The sequence below is a fragment of the Silene latifolia genome, chromosome 9 (assembly GCF_048544455.1).
Source record: "Silene latifolia isolate original U9 population chromosome 9, ASM4854445v1, whole genome shotgun sequence".
NCBI lineage: Eukaryota > Viridiplantae > Streptophyta > Magnoliopsida > Caryophyllales > Caryophyllaceae > Silene > Silene latifolia.
This window is the reverse complement of record NC_133534.1, coordinates 32769363-32786290: the sequence shown is the minus strand read 5'-3', so window position 1 is coordinate 32786290 and position 16928 is coordinate 32769363. Positions and strand designations below refer to the sequence as shown.

The following is a 16928-nucleotide window of genomic DNA, read 5'->3' as shown; positions in this document are numbered from 1 at the left end:
TAAATGTAAATGATTGGATAAAAGATAAATTGTCAGTACTATGTTCTATGTATCAAAGACTACGTATTGTTGTCCATGACCATGTGTACCAAAATATATTGGTTAAGATTGAGGTATAGTGGACGGAGTCGCTGTCCACGACCGTGCTCCTATACAAAGATCGAGCAAAGGTACATTCGACACATAACATGTAACGAGTAAAAATAACAGATTTAATTATCTTAACATTAAGCCAAGGAAATTGAAGTAAAAAACACAAATTTTATTCCAATGCTGCATAAAATCAAAACTCTTACATCTCCGTCACATAAAAACCAAACCCTAAAACAACAACAATCAAAGACAGATACATCCGTCTTAAGGAACACTATATAAAAACAAGGACAAATTAAAGCTGACCACAATCAGCAACAACAACAGTCTTAGAAGTAGTACCAGAAGAAGACCCAATCTTCTCAAGACCCATAACAACATCCAACCCTTCAACAACCTGTCCAAACACACAATGCTTCCCATCTAGCCACGCCGTCTTCGCGGTACAAATAAAAAACTGCGATCCATTCGTGTTCGGTCCGGCATTAGCCATAGAAAGTATACCAGCACCGGTATGCTTCTTCACGAAATTCTCGTCCTTGAATTTAGCACCGTAGATACTCTCCCCACCGGTTCCGTTTCCGGCGGTGAAATCTCCGCCTTGGCACATGAATCCAGGGATGATCCGGTGGAATGTGGATCCCTTGTAGTGTAGGGGTTTGCCGGATTTGCCGACGCCTTTTTCCCCGGTGCATAATGCGCGGAAATTATCAGCGGTTTTCGGGACGACATCGGCGAAGAGTTCCATTACGACTCTTCCGGCGGGTGTGCCGCCGACGGTGATATCGAAGAAGACTCTAGGGTTTGACATTTTTGTTCGGGGTATAAGGGTATTTTGGGGAATTTGTTAGGGGTTTGTATGTGTTGATATGGGAGAGGTGGAGGGGGCCAGGGGGTTTATATAGGGGGAGTGTTAAGGGGTAGTTTGGTCATTTTGAGTTTATAATTGGATGGTGAATTGGTGACGCGTGGGTGAGTGTTTAGGAAAGTTTGATTAACTAGGGTTAGTGGGTGGAACCATGGTTGGAGTTTTATATTTTTGGGGAGCTCTTTTTTCTTATGCGGAGATCCGGTTTTGCGTGATTTTCGCCAACTCTTTTTCTTTTCCCTTATTTATGCGTGAAGATGCTCTCCACTACCTAGAGTTGGCGAGGCCGATCGGACAACACACTCGGTGGCCCAACATGACACGACCCGGCACAAATCGAGTGTACAGTGCAACGATGAGCCAGGCACGACAAGTACCCCTATAATTAAAAAAACAATTAAAAACACCTCAAGCACAACGGCGGCAGTCTGGCGAGCATGCCAGGCACGAGCACAGCACGAACGACCCACCCCCGTGCCTGGCCGAGCCTAGTGAGAGCTGAGCATAAAGATGGAAGTAGGCACGCGGGTCGTTGGGCTGGCACACCCCAGAATGGCCCATGGCCCATTTTATCACGACACGGAATTGGCACAGCCTAACACGACACACCACACCATGGGACGTGTTTACCCCGAATGTTTGAGAAAAAAAGATCGTGCTTAGGCACGGCACGCTCAAAATACAAAGAAATTGATAAACTGGAGGAATTTTTAAGGTACGCTCAAACACAGCATGCATGGGTTGTGGGCTGTAGGCTGTGCCTAGGCTGTTTTTTTCATTTGGCTGGCACGACACTACACGAAGCCCCCTTCATGGACTTGGGTCGTGTCATTTTCTTCTCAAGGCACGGTAGGCTGGCCTACTTCCATCTCAAGCTGGACACGACGGGTTGGCACGAAGCACACCCCGACCCACCCGATTACCAAGAACTTGAGGTCGAGTGCATATTAATGGGTAGAGATAAAAAAAATGGGCACGCGGGTCGTTGGACATGCATGACTCATGATCCATTTTAACATGACAAGGGATTGGCAGTGCAGCGCATGTCGTGGCCCATGTCTGGGCGGAAGGTTGAGAAAAAATATCGTGTCTACTGTCTAACACAGGCACGACACAACCCACCTGGGCACGGTACATTTTGGCACGCGCAAAGAATAAGACCAACGTAGAGGAATTGCTTGGCACGCCGTGGGCCATGGGCTGTGTCTGGACCGCCATTTCCATTTCACAGGCTCCACACAAAAAGCCCACTTTCCTGTGCTTGGGCCGTATCATTTTTTCCTCCATGCACGGTGGATAGACACAAGGCACGATCAGGCTATTTCAGAGTTTGCAAGAAATCGAGTATGATTGGGTCGGTCGAAATATGGGTCAAAAAAGTTAATGATAGCTTTATTTTATTTTTTTGAACAAGTAATAATTTATCAATTAAAAGATATAAAAAGTTATATCAAGTCATTTATTTTATCACATTAGTAATTTTAAGTAAAAGGTACTCACACTAATTGCCAATGTAAAATTTACTTTTTCATATCTATAAAATCTTATTAAAAGGGTAAACTTTAGAGCATCCGCAAAGGTGGGAAGCTAACCTCCCCATATGCCATCTCTCTCCTCAAATGGGGAACCTCATTATTGCACACACCCTCCCAACAAATGGGGTTCCTCTATTTCTAGGAAAGGTCCCCAAAGAAAAAGTAAGGTATTTTGAGTTGCTTTTGGGGAGGCTCCCAAATTTTTTGGTGTAAATTAATATTGTTGGAGAACCCTATTGTTGCATAGACGTAAATATAAATTGGGGAGAGTAATGGAAAATTTAGTGGAAAATGAGGTGGACGAATAAAAGAAGGAAAGAGAAATTATGGGGAGCTTCACTTTTGCGGATGCTCACACCAATTAAAAACCACGTATATAGTGTCACCTCGAATTACTAAATGTCAGCTTGAATTACCAAAATCCCACGTCACCACCTGAATGATAATGTTAAAAGTTGTGACACTATAATTGTTATAACAATTACGTACTATACTTTGTAAAAAAAAACATCGGACTACGAAGGTATTGAATATACAACTGGTAGAGTTTATTTCATACCAGTATTTTAATTTTCAAATAAGTAATTTCATGTCACATCTATACAATATTATAAAAAAGTCAAGAATGTGGCATAAAAATGTCATTATCGATTGTCACGTGTCACATGCTTATAAGTAAATAAAATTTAATATATATATATATATATATATATAGAAGAAGGATCAAGTGAGTCCACCTTAAGTCATTAAGTCCATAAGTCCCATTTAGAGCCCTTAGATTGTGAGGATGAATGGCTAAGATTACACCAAAAAGCAACTTATAACATTATAATAATATGTAGACTAATTACCTCTCTCCTTAGGCTATTAGACTTACTTGTTAGATTACGCATGTATGTTCCTCATCAGTCACTTGCACGTTATTCAACTTCCCTCCACTATCTCATACAACCTTCTCATAATTTCAAAAAACCGTCCTTCCTTATTCCTGTCTTTCATCTCACATTTCTTCATTTCTTTTCTATTCCTTACTGTTCCATTTCTCTTGCTTACCAAATACAACAATTCCATTTCTTTTCTATATCTTATCGCATTCAAACCCTTGTAGTTCCTATCTTTGTTTCTTTACCTCACTTTGAAGGTAATTCACTGATCACCCTTTATTCTTTTCTTTGTTTAAATTTTTTAATTTTGCAAATTATGCTTGAGTCGTAATTGTTATATTGCGTATTTCAATTTTATTGCGTGTTTCAATTTATGTGATTTTATTGTGTGTTTGAATTTTTAATTAAATTCATAGTGTAAATCTGAATTGATGGGTAGTGTCAATGTATTTGTTAGGGTTTTAATCGAGCCTGTTTTTGGGGATTGTAAATGTGATGTAATTGGGACTGTGAATGTGAGGACATCCCAAGTGTAAATGTGAACAAAAAAAAGTGTAAATGTGAACAAATAGAAAGTGTAAATGTGAGGATAGAAGAAGTGTAAATGTTATCAAATAAAGTGTAAATCTGACTCAATTGGAAGTGTAAATGTGAAGATATTCAAAGTGTAAATGTGAGGATAGAGTAAGGGTAACGTGAACATTAAAACTGTAAATCTGGCTAAAATGGAACTGTAGATGTGAAGATAATGGAAGTGTAAATGTGAGTTTAGGAGAAGTGTAAATGTGAACATATAAAGGGTAAATGTGAAGATAATGGGAAGTGTAAATGTGAGGATAGGAGAAGTGTAAATGTGATCAAATAAAGTGTAAATCTGTCTAAACTGTTAGTGTAAATGTGAAGATAATGAAAGTGTAAATGTGAGTGTAGGAGAAGTGTAAATGTGAACAAATAAAGGGTAAATCTGACTAAATTGGAAGTATAAATGTGAAGATACTGGAAGTGTAAATGTGAGGATAGAGTAAGTGTAAATGTGAACAAATAAAGGGTAAATCTGACTAAAGTGGAAGTGTAAATGTGAAGATACTGGAAGTGTAAATGTGAGTGTAGGAGAAGTGTAAATGTAAATGTGTAGACTGTTATAGGTTGACTGATATTGTGCATTTTTTATGTACTTTGTGTTCCTGATTCAGATGGTATCTGATGGAGAAGTACCTGGAAGTGAAGAACAACCACAAGTTACCCCTACTCAAGCTTTAGTTAAGTGTCGCCCGCCCAACCGACTTCACAAGCTTATTGGTAAGCTTAACATTGCCCAACGAGCCGCATGTACGGAGGATTCGATTTGGGGGTCTGCTTCATCTTAAACTCGAACTTTCCCGCTTTCACATGTTCTGAATTTCTTGAGGATTTCAAATGATGGTTCTCATGTTTTCAGGGGCGTCGGAGTTGAAGGAGTTTATGGTTACTAAGTATGATGTCTATGACTGTTTCATGTTACTGTTGGTGAGAGAGAGATGGAAATAGTACCTCTGGACATATGCCTGTGCTAAAGATGAAAAATATGTGCGCATAAAACAACGTGGCGCAAAAAGTTCAAAGTGAAATCAAATTCCGATTCTATTCCTTTAGGAGACGTCTTCAATTATATTGAGTCGAGCAATTCAAAGATGGAGGTGATGAATTACGCACTGTTTGTGCTTCTTAGCATTTCATCATTCCTTGCGCCGACATTGAACAACGGCATTGAAATCAAACTTTTGAAAGTGGTTGAAGATGTGAGTGCCATACCGGGAGTATGACGGTGCTCGTATGTATTAGAATGTTTAGGCGATCTTTGCCGAGGCTCGCAACGTGCGATCACATCTGCTTGGTTGTATCCCTTTCCTTATGATTACTTATTTTCAGCGGTATGATTACCGTGGCAAGAGTTCGCCAGATGGCCTTCCACTTATTCAGCATTGGGATCTGAAAACTCTATCGAAGAGGTTAAAGGATGAGCTAGACGTGGGGCCACTGGGTCGACTAACTTTGTCGAAGGTGAAGTACTCGCGATGTCAAAATTAGACCCCTGATGAGAAGGACACTGGTAATACGATGTTGGCTATAGCTGGCGCGCCCAAGGCGCCATTAGCAAGCGCTACGCCTCTTCTGATTTCAACGTCGGGTACATCACCCGATAAGAAGTTTATTCAGATTGAACTCCCTCCCGGTGTTGAAGATGACGATGAGTTGAAAGCTAGGGCTGTAGATGTAAGATTTATGTTATGAATGTTTAATTAATCGCATATTTTTTTTAATATATATATATATATATATATATATATATATATATATATATATATATATATATATATATATATATATATATATGAGCGGTATAGTTTGTGTATCTAGACTCTTAAATCTTTTTTTGTTACCAACTGTAGGGTGTACACGAGCTGTACTTAAAGATTCAAAGGAACGTTGTGGCCTTCTATTCCTGGTATACGGATGTAGCTGCAATGCTTAAGAATTTAACAACAGGTGCTTCTTCTTCAACTGATTTTGTTCCGTCACAAGCGGCGCAAGCTTTTTTTGAAGGTGCAAAGGTGAAGGAATATGTTGAAGAAGTTGGAAATTTAGCTTCCCAAATGAAGAAGTATAATGATAACGCTCCCTCATTGTCAGATGTTGGCCAAGAAAAAAAAACAGGCGGCCAAGAAAAAAACAAAGGCAAGCAAGAAAAGAAAGACCAAGGTTCCTAATTAGTTCGAGTTTACGCCTATTGTAGAGCCTGTATCACTTGCAGAAGATTCTGATTTGGGTGATAAAGCAAGTGATGCGGCGATGTCACAGGTAATGGAAACCGCTAATTTTTACAACACCGCTGAACTTAACGAAGCCTGTCGACGAGAGGAAGAGGAATGCGGGCTAGATTTAACCGACGACTTGACTCAATTAACTGATCGGCAGATTCTAGAGAAAATTTATAGCCCGGATGAAGTTGAAGAAGCTTACACAAAGCCCTCATTGAACGAGGAGCAGGAAAGTTTGGGAGGGGAAGTGCCTGACACTAGTGGTGCCCCTGAAAAAGCCGAACATGTTGTTGAGAAGTGTAAGTCAGAAGCAACGAATAAGGTTGATGCGGATGTGGTAGGTCAGTCAACTGAAGATGGTTCATCTTCAGTTCAACTAAAATTTATTTCGACTGCTGATATTGAGAACGCGCTGCAAGGTTTGACAGATATTGGTCATGGTGGTGGTGAAGCGGTAGAGGGCTGCGTACAGATAGGTGAGGATGAGATTGTGCAGGGTATGGATATGGAGCTGGCTCAAGAACAGGGGCCTGTTTCTGGTGAAGGGGAGGCGTCTTTTTCAAAAGTAGCAAACAAGGTGGATGCGGATGTGGTAGTCCCGTCAATTGAAGATGGATCATCTTCATTTCAGTTGAAATATATAGCGACAACTGATATTGATAACGCTGAAAAAAGTTGTCGGACAATGTGACGTGAAGTGGCACAGGGTGGTGCACCTAGAGAACAGAACGAGGCTGTGCAGAGAATGGATATGGAGCCTCCTCAAGATCAGGGGACCCGCCGTGGGCCTGAATCAGTGGTGGTTGAACTAGTGCCTGGCGTGGATGTGGATGTTAGCGGTGCACCGACAGTCTAGGATGAGGTTGTGCAGGGCATGGACATGGAGCCGCCCCAAGACCAGGGGCCCTGCCGTGGGCCCGAAACACTCGTGGTTGGACTAGTGCCTGGTGAGGCTGTGGATGTTAGCGGTGCACCAGGAGTGGAACAGCCCGTTGACCGACGCCAAGTTAGTGGTACAAAAGCACCGGATGGTGAGCCTGGCGTTGTTTCGACCACAGTCCGTGAAGATGCATCACAAGAAGGGTTAGAGATTGGTAGTGGAATGGTCAACGAGCAAGGTTAGGGCCCTACTGAACAACCCGGTTGTCCTGGTTCATTTTAGAATGATGACAAGTCCATGGATGTTTCAAAGGGAGCAGATAAGGTGGTTGTTGAAGCACCCTCCTCTGAGTCTAAGTTGCCGGAATTTCAGTGTACGTTTATATCTACTGTAGAGCTAGCTGAGGCATTTAAGGGGGTTCCAAGTGAGGAGTTTGGAATGACTGATGTGGCAGGCCCTTCTCAACCAGTCGTTCCCGCGGATGGTCGGGAAATTTATGTCCCCCGGAGTAATATGGATCACCACCCTTTCCTATTTCATTCACCTGAGCCCTTACAGTGCATGGAAGTGGTCCCTGAGAATCTGACTTGCACCATGGGTTGTGGGGAACCCATGCCCGAGCAGAGCTTTGTTACTATAGACCTGAAGCTGAATAAGAAATTATTTAGGGGTGTTTTTAAGGAAAGAAAATACGTCCTGGACTACGTATTTAACAAATCAGAAGCTTGGTTGAAAGGGTGAGTCGATTAATTTCTATGTCAAACATATTAATACTTATATGTTGTCGTAACCATGTTCGCCTTATATAATTTTTTCTTTTTTTGTAGGGAAAAATTGGCAGTTTTTTCAGACTTTTTCTTCGTGTCACGGGAAGACATGTTAACCCTTGAACCTGGACAGGAAGTTATGAATTCTGTAATCGATTGTTGGTGCCTACTAATCAATAAGATGATGTATGACCAAACTGCACCAGTTGCATCCTCTCGTTGTTTCTTCGGGCTTAGTCACACCGTACTTGCCCTATCCTCACTCAATGCAATTTTTATAGTTCCCATTTAATTGTAACGTAAGTGTCTAAATTTAATAGCGCTGCCCTTCGTTTGAACAGAGCCCTGCATTGGATATTTGGAAAGCCAAGAAGAAAGGAATTGTTCTTGACAAAAAGGACGAAATTTGGGCTGGGTGGGATGCTTGGATTCAATCCTGTTTGTCTCCATTTCAACTTGGATCTGATATGGTAAGTGTAAATGTGACCTATTGTGAAGTGTAAATGTCATCACACCGAAAGTGTATATTTGATTTTCACAGAAAGTGTAAATGCCTGGATGTGATTAAGAAGAAAGTGTAAATGTCATGAAATATGAAGTGTAAATGTGATACATAGTGAAGTGTAAATGTCATGATGTATAGTGTAAATGTGATTATATAGAAAGTGTAAATGTGATGACATAGCGAGTGTAAAGGTTACTAAATAGAAAGTGTAAATGTCAGCACATATAAAGTGTAAATGTGAATATATGTAAAGTGTAAATGTCATGACATATGAAGTGTAAACGTGAGACATAGTGAACTGTAAATGTCGTGAGATATTGTGAAGTGTAAATGTAATGAAATATGAAGTGTAAATGTGATACATAGTGAAGTGTAAATGCCATGATGTATAGTGGAAATGTGATTATATAGAAAGTGTAAATGTGATGACATAGGGAGTGTAAAGGTGACTAAATAGGAAGTGTAAATGTCAGCACATATAAAGTGTAAATGTGAATATATGAAAAGTGTAAATGTCATCACACAGGAAGTGTAAATGTGAGATATAGTGAAGTGTAAAAGTTATGACACAGGGAGTGTAAAGGTGACTAAATATGAAGTGTAAATGTCATGACATATATAGTGTAAATGTGAATATATGGAAAGTGTAAATGTCATGACACAGGGACTGTAAATGTGACGAATTATTGAAAGTGTAAATCTGAAATTTTTACTGAGTGTATCTTTTATGTCTTTGTTGTCACACCCGCCAGGTCTTCATCCCTATCTTATCTGGCAATAACGATCATTACAGTTGTGCATGCATAAACTTCGTTTCCGAGCAGATAGAGTATTTGGACAACCGTCGATACGACGATGATTTTGAGAAGCTTCCATATTTTGGAATTTCCCGTATTGCGGTAATAATTATAAATAGCATACCTTAATTTGTTCTTTAATGTTGATGTATTCTGGAATTGTAAACACTGTTTTTAAATTAACTTTTTTTTTAAATTCCTTTTACAGTGTGATTTAATGGGTGCGTATCTGGAGTCTAAAGGGTTGTCAGAGGTTCAAGTTTGTCGGGTTCAAATTTGTGAATGTCGAATTTAAATGGCAAGGTACGGGTTATTCTGTGTTTGATTGCGGGGTGTACATGATGATACACATGCTGCTTTTCAATGGGAAGCTATTTGACTGCTCCTTAGGTGAGAGGGACGTTCTGAACCTCGTCCGGGCTGAAGTGGTGTCGATTCTTATACTGAGTGACCATAACAAAGTGAGGGAGAGCGATCGCTCAAGGATAACCCAATTCAGGGAAACGTATGGTCAAGGTCTGAACCCAGTCTCCAATGTTGCACAGAAGCGGAATCTGGACGATGAGGAAGAAATTACGTACAGTAAAAGTAAGAAGGTTGCATGCCCACTCCCTAAACGCGTAGAAGGAAGCCCTGTGGTCAATCCTGTAGCCATACAGGCGGAAAGCAGCCCCGTTGTTGTTCAAGCGTCGGCCAATGATCGTCGAGTAGCCAACCTTTGTCACCAGACGGAGCCGTCCCCCGGGGCGGGGGGATGGCTTGGTTGCTCAATTGATCGTGGGGCTGTGAGTGCACGCACTCTTGTTGTCTCGACCTTCTTACGGAACAATCAAAGCTTGGTCAGGGGTGTTTGATCACGTCGAAAGCATGCGGTGGACTATTGCATGTTAGAAGACTACAATTTTGAAAATTCGTTAGTACCTGCCGGACTCTTATAACAGGGCCAATTAGTTACGATATTTAATTTGTAACTACTTCTCAATTTCTTACTATTATACGTGTGTTTTATTGCCGCGAATCAATCTCTTGGTACAGTAGGCATGCCGCGCTGCGCCGGTCCGACATCATGACCATGCTTCCTGAGGTTGTAATGTCGCCTGTTGTCATTGAGTCGTGGGCTATTTTGCTTAACCACTTGGAGTCTGCTGAACCATTTGTTCTTTAATGTTGATGTATTTTGGAATTGTAAACACTGTTTTTAAATTAACTTTGTTTTTAAATTCCTTTTACAGTGTGATTTAATGGGTGCGTATCTGGAGTCTAAAGGGTTTGTCAGAGGTTCAAAGGTTGTCGGGTTCAAATTTGTGAATGTCGAATTTAAATGGCAAGGTAAGGGTTATTCTGCGTTTGATTGCGGGGTGTACATGATGATACACATGCTGCTTTTCAATGGGAAGCTATTTGACTGCGCCTTAGGTGAGAGGGACGTTCTGAACCTCGTCCGGGCTGAAGTGGTGTCGATTCTTATCCTGAGTGACCATAACAAAGTGAGGGAGAGCGTTCGCTCAAGGATAACCCAATTCAGGGAAAAGTATGGTCAAGGTCTGAACTCGGTCTCCAATGTTGCACAGAAGCGGAATCTGGACGATGAGGAAGAGATTACGTACAGAAAAAGTAAGAAGGTTGCAGGCCCACCCCCTAAACGCGTAGAAGGAAGTCCTATGGTCAATCCTGTAGCCATACAGGCGGAAAGCAGCCCCGTTGTTGTTCAAGCGTCAGCGCAGTCGACAGGTAGCCAACCTTTGTCAGCCGTACGGAGCCGTCCCCGGGGCGGGGGGATGGCTTGGTTGCTCAATTGATCGTGGGGGCTCTTTGGTACGCAGACTCTTGTTGTCTCGACCTTCTTACGGAACAATCAAAGCTTGGTCAGGGGTGTTCGATCACGTCGAAAGCATGCGGTGGACTATTTCTTGTTAGACGACTACAACTTTGAAAATTCGTTAGTACCTGCCGGACTCTTATAACAGGGCCAATTAGTTACGATATTTAATTTGTAACTACTTCTCAATTTCTTACTATTATACGTGTGTTTTATTACGCGCGAATCAATCTCTTGGTACAAAGAGGGCATGCCGCACTGCTACACGTCCCGACATCATGACCATGCTTCCCGAGGTTGTAATGTCGCCTGTTGTCATTAAGTCGTGGGCTGTTTTGATGAACCACTTCGAGTCTGCTGAATACTTACTTCCTAGGATGGCCTTCTTTGGGATACGTCATATGGTCCCCCCCCCCCCCCCCACAAAGCCTAAAAGTTATACATTAGTTTTTACTTTTATTATGTAGGCTCACTCACTTCTCTGAACAGGAATGTATCATGCGGCTTTTGGATATACGTGAAGCGTGCTCACGTCTAATGACATCACGATCGGTGTATCACATTTGGGATACCTTCATCCAGGATCGTGGTAAAACTTTCAACCCGAATGCCCAGTTTATCTTCGTACTGTCAACATTGGTGGGCACTTTGCATGCGTCAGTATAAATTTTGGACAACAAATCTGTTGATCTCCTTGACTACCAACATCATGCCAACTGATCGATCAAAATGTGCAATGTTACTCGCCAAGTGGCATCAGCTGTTAGTGATTATTTGGATGTCAGAACGGACAGGAGATATGAGATTACTAGCTTTGAGCATCGGCAAATCCCGTTCAGGCGCTAAACACCCCTTCCTAACATAACAGAATCGGGGATTTTCTGTATGATGTATATGCTGATGTACGAGGGTCAACCTTTTGAGCATCCAGACTTGGAGAGGAAGAGGAATCGACGGTACTTGGTAGTCGAGTTGGTGGCGACGCTTGTTCTAGCTGACATGAATGTCAACAGAGACATTTTTGAAGCAAAGTTGAATGGGTTTATCGCTGGAAAAGAAGATTTATGAGCCAAGTTACAAAAGAAGCGCAAAATTAAGGCTGTGTTGTCGAAAAAGTGAACAATTTGTGAACATATTTTTTTTTAAATGTATTTTGTTTGGCAATCTTGAACTTAGAAAAGAATGTTTTCTACTGTGGTTGGCAATGTTTGCAAGTGTAAGCTTTACAGTAATGAAGTGTAATGGTAAATTACACTAATGAAGTGTAATGGTTGACTATTTTTTGGCATTTATAATCATAGTTTATTCAAAGTGTAAATGTGACTAAATTGCAAGTGTAACTATTATCACACTTGTAATTTAGTAACACACTTAAAGTGTAAATGTTAACACTGTCAGTGTCAACTTTATCATACTGAAAGTGTGAATGTAAACACACTGAAATTAAATTGAAGGCAGTGTAAATGTGGTGACATGAGAAGTGTAAATGTGGTGACAGCCCAAGTGTAAATGTGAACAAAAAAAAAGTGTAAATAAGAACAAATAGGAAGTGTAAATTTGAATATAGGAGAAGTGTAAATGTAAACAAATAAAGTGTAAAACTGACTAAATTGGAAGTGTAAATGTGAAGATATTCAAAGTGTAAATGTGAGGATATAGTATGTGTAAATGTGAAGTTACTGGAAGTGTAAATGTGCTGACATGGGAAGTGTAAATGTTAACACCAGTTATTTGAAAATAAGTGTAATCATTTTACTTGAAATAACATAAGTAATCCAAAATAAGTTCAAGTAACACAATGTTTGGTTATCTAATAAAACAGAGAGATTTTGGTCTTATGACAATGTAACTCTAACGTTGGTGTTACTAAAAGTTACACCAACTGCAGATTCAAAGTTACTGCGCCATGAGACCAATTCCTTATCGCCCGCTTGATTATAGCACATCAAAGTTTTAAGTTACACACTCAAAATATATAGAGCAACACTTGTCACGATCGACGTCTATTCTTGTTCTGACTACAGCTCTTCCTCCTCCTCTCCTTCATCCTCTTCTCGTTCGAGACGACCCTTCGCACAATGGCGTGTGTCTTTGAGAAGGGGTTAGGGCGATTTGTCTTGTCGTGATTTGTCATTCTCTTGCAATTCTTACACTTACGTTTGGGTTTCCTAGCCAATACCATTGCTTTTGTTTTGGTGACAAAGAATCTTTTTCCTGGTCCCCTTGTTTTTCGAATTCTTTGGTGGCAATATCGTCACTACCTCACATGCCGTACAATTTAGAAATTTCTCCATTTGTTGATTTTTATTCAAAGACTTCCCCTAATGGTGACAGGGACTTTTTAAATGATCTAATTACAGTGGAAAAGCTGTCAACATCAGCTATTCCTTTGTCTCGAAGGAGCCCTACTGACTTCATGAACTTGACCACATTATTGACATTGCAATTTGTTTTTCATCGATGACTTGCATGTTTTCTGTTCCTTCACCATTAGTATTGAAAATCCTTAATCGGAGATACTCTTTCATCCATCTATTCAGAACATAATCTTCTGGTATAGTCTTTATCCCACTTCCTGAAAAAATCCATATTATATGGCGGCATAGGATTCCGGTTCTTTCAAACATCGTACAACTGCAGCTTGCTTTACGTGTACCTGTGTCATCAGATAAAGCTAGCATGTAAGTGTGAACGTTAAAAATAGTGTCACTGATGTAAAGTGTAAATGTATTGAATTGTAAAGTGTAAATGTTAAGTTATTAGAAGTGTAAATGTAATGATCTAAAGTGTAAATGTCATGAATTGTAAAGTATAAATGCTAAGTAATTAGAAGTGTAAATGTAATCTAATAGAAAGTGTAAATGTTAAGGTATTAGAACTGTAAATGGTAAGTTATAGGCATTTGAATGTGTAAATGTCATGATGTAAAGTGTAAATGTCATGACATGTAGTGTGTAAATGCTAAGTAATTAGAAGTTTAAATGTAAACTAATAGGAAGTGTAAATGTTAAGGTACTAGAAGTGTAAATGTTAAGTTATAGGGGATTTAAATGTGTAAATGTCATATGATGTAAAGTGTAAATGTCATGAAATGTCGTGTAAATGTCAATAAGTGGAAAAGTGTAAATGTTAAGGTATAGGAAGTGTAAATGTTAAGTTTAAGGTATTAGAAGTGTAAATGTTAAGTTATAGGGATTTAAATGTGTAAATGTCATATGATGTAAAGTGTAAATGTCATGAAATGTAGTGTAAATGTCAATAAGTGGAAAAGTGTAAATGTTAAGGTATAGGAAGTGTAAATATTAAGTTTAAGGTATTAGAAGTGTAAATGTTAAGTTATAGGGATTTAAATGTGTAAATGTCATATGATGTAAAGTGTAAATGTCATGAAATGTAGTGTAAATGTCAATAAGTGGAAAAGTGTAAATGTTAAGGTATAAGAAGTTTAAATGTTAAGTTTAAGGGATTTGAATGTGTAAATGTCATATGATGTAAAGTGTAAATGTCATGAAATGTAGTGTGTAAATGTTAAGTAATTAGAAGTGTAAATGTAAACTAATAGGAAGTGTAAATGTTAAGGTATTAGAAGTGTAAATGTTAAGTTATAGGGGATTTAAATGTGTAAATGTCATATTATGTAAAGTGTAAATGTCATGAAATGTAGTGTAAATGTCAATAAGTGGAAAAGTGTAAATGTTAAGGTATAGGAAGTGTAAATGTCATATGATGTAAAGTGTAAATGTCATCAATTGTAAAGTGTAAATGTTAAGTTATTAGAAGTGTAAATGCAAACTAATAGGAAGTGTAAATGTAAACTAATAGGAAGTGTAAATGTTAAGTTATTAGAAGTGTAAATGTTAAGTTATATGAATTTAAATGAGATAAAAACAGAAAGTGTAAATGTCATAGGAAGTGTAAACTACCTGGACTGTACGCAACTTCAAAATTCTTCTTTCTGGTTGAATCTTTGACAGTAGATACCTCTAACTCGCCTCTCTCAGTGAAACCTCTTGTTCTACATGTATCAATTGAGAAGATGGCTTCTTGTTTGAATTTGTGGAAAGCTGAATAGGTGTACACATTTGCAGCATGAATCTCTAATGCCAGATGTGTTGACGCCGTTGCGGACGAGATCTTATCCATGTTGTCAAGCTGCTTCTGTGTATGTCTTTGTTGGTCCATAGCGCTCTCAAAACGCATCCAAAACTCAACCAATGTTCCTGACTTGTGCTCAAACCTCTTGAAAAAGCTATTTTCGCTCTCTGATCTTTGAGTTGTCCTCATAATCGACGTCATCCTCAAGTCTCTGCAATGCGCCATCACCCACTGTCCCCTTATAGCATATGTATCTGCAAACCAATCATTTACGCCAACACCATGATCTTGAATTATTTGCTCCCAGATACCATCAAATTCTGCTGCCTCAAGCTCATCGTCCCATATAATGTCATTAATTTTACACATGAACTCATTATAATCGCTTCTCGAGACGCCAAACTTACTTGGCATTTTGTTCATTATATGCCACATACAGAACCGATGGCGCGCTGTCTTGAAAACAAGAGGGACATATTTGATAATACCTGGGTCCTGATCTGTAATTATGAACTCGGGTTCCTTACCCCCCATTGCTTGTAAAAACCGGCTAAAAACCCAATTAAACGACTCATAATCTTCCCTTGCAACTAGAGCCCCACAGAACGTCACAGATCGTTTATGGTGGTCAACACCTGTGAATGATGTGAATACCATAGAATACTTATTGGTGGAGTAAGTTGGGTCGAATGACACCGCATCACCAAAAATTTTGTAATTATCTCGGGCAGTACCGTCCGCCCATATGGCCCTACGTAGGCTGCCATCATCGTTAAGGTCATAGTCAAAGTAGAAACCTATTCTTGTTTCAGTCATTTCCTTGAAATGGTCAACAAACAACTGACCATCCCGTTCGTGAATGAAACATTTAACATCCCTATGGAAGTTCTTAAAATCATTTAAGCTTGCTCCAATGTTTTCGTATCCATTCACTTGTTCTTTGCAGATTCTATATGTTTTTGTTGCTCCTATCTTCAGCTGCCAATCAATCATTAACAGATACGCCATATAAATATAACATGAATGGAATTATTTATTTAGTATAGAGAGTGATTATGTATTACAAACCCTTGAGTTTGAAACGATTATCATCTTGTGATAATCTGTTATGTTACGCGACAATTTCTGGAACTCTCTGTACTTAAGTGAGATAAGCTCGTGATTGTGACCCTCGTAGAACCGGTCAATTAATAAAAGACCATTCTTCCTATATAGTCGTATCCTCGCTTTACACCCCACTCTAGTGACCCTGAATATCCTCTGCGACTTCTCCCCATCCAGTCCGTCATCCTGATCTTTTCTGGGCGTCTTGTGAGCGAAACCTTCTCGATTGCAGACGAAGAGCTTTGACTTGATCTCACCGCCACGCCATTTTTTTGTTATGTACCTACGGACATCAAACCCACAAGCAATGGCGTATATCTTATAAAAAGTCACCGCATCCTCAACCCCCCCAAACTCCTGGCCGATGTACGGTGTAAACCTCTTCTCCACCTCCATCGCTCCCTGCTGTCAAAGTTGAACCCCATTCTGTTTTACCAAGTCTGCAAATGTGCACAGAGTGTAAGTGTAAATGTAAATGTCCTCGGATATGAAGTGTAAATGTGCTTTGTTCGAAAGTGTAAATGTCATCAAAAGTGTAAATGTCAAAACTATAGTAAAAGTAAACATCCAAAAGTGTAAGTGTAAATGTCGGTAGAAAACGAATTGTAAATGTGCTTTGTTGCAAAGTGTAAATGTCAGCAAAAGTGTAAATGTCAGCAGAAATGCAGTGTAAATGTGATGCTTTATAAGTGTAAATGTCAACAAAAGTGTAAATGTTGTCAGAATGCTAACTCAAATTAAAACTATAATATTAACAATTAAAAGATGACTATAACAATTAAA

At 39.6% G+C, this 16928-nt stretch overlaps 2 protein-coding genes across 2 annotated transcripts; both read right to left on the bottom strand.

Moving 5' to 3' along the window:
• Window positions 1-241: 241 nt before the first annotated feature.
• LOC141599509 (peptidyl-prolyl cis-trans isomerase-like) lies at window positions 242-971 on the bottom strand. The gene has a single exon (XM_074419536.1). The coding sequence runs from the start codon at window positions 902-904 to the stop codon at window positions 389-391; it is 516 nt and encodes a 171-aa protein (XP_074275637.1). The 5' UTR covers window positions 905-971; the 3' UTR covers window positions 242-388.
• A 14224-nt stretch (window positions 972-15195) lies between these two features.
• Window positions 15196-16541, bottom strand: LOC141600817 (protein FAR1-RELATED SEQUENCE 5-like). Its single transcript, XM_074421070.1, has 3 exons — window positions 16110-16541; window positions 15315-16019; window positions 15196-15252 (listed from the first exon to the last, which is right to left on the bottom strand). Exons 1-3 carry the CDS (start codon window positions 16539-16541, stop codon window positions 15196-15198), a joined length of 1194 nt encoding a protein of 397 aa, XP_074277171.1.
• Window positions 16542-16928: the final 387 nt, after the last annotated feature.

Coding starts and splice junctions, on each gene's coding strand:
- LOC141599509 (XM_074419536.1), bottom strand. CDS start 904: ATGTCAAACCCTAGAGTCTTCTTCGATATCACCGTCGGCGGCACACCC.
- LOC141600817 (XM_074421070.1), bottom strand. CDS start 16,541: ATGGAGGTGGAGAAGAGGTTTACACCGTACATCGGCCAGGAGTTTGGG. Junction 16,020..16,109: donor TAATCGTTTCAAACTCAAGG/GTTTGTAATACA, acceptor ATTGATTGGCAG/CTGAAGATAGGAGCAACAAA. Junction 15,253..15,314: donor TTCAAGATCATGGTGTTGGC/GTAAATGATTGG, acceptor GGCGCATTGCAG/AGACTTGAGGATGACGTCGA.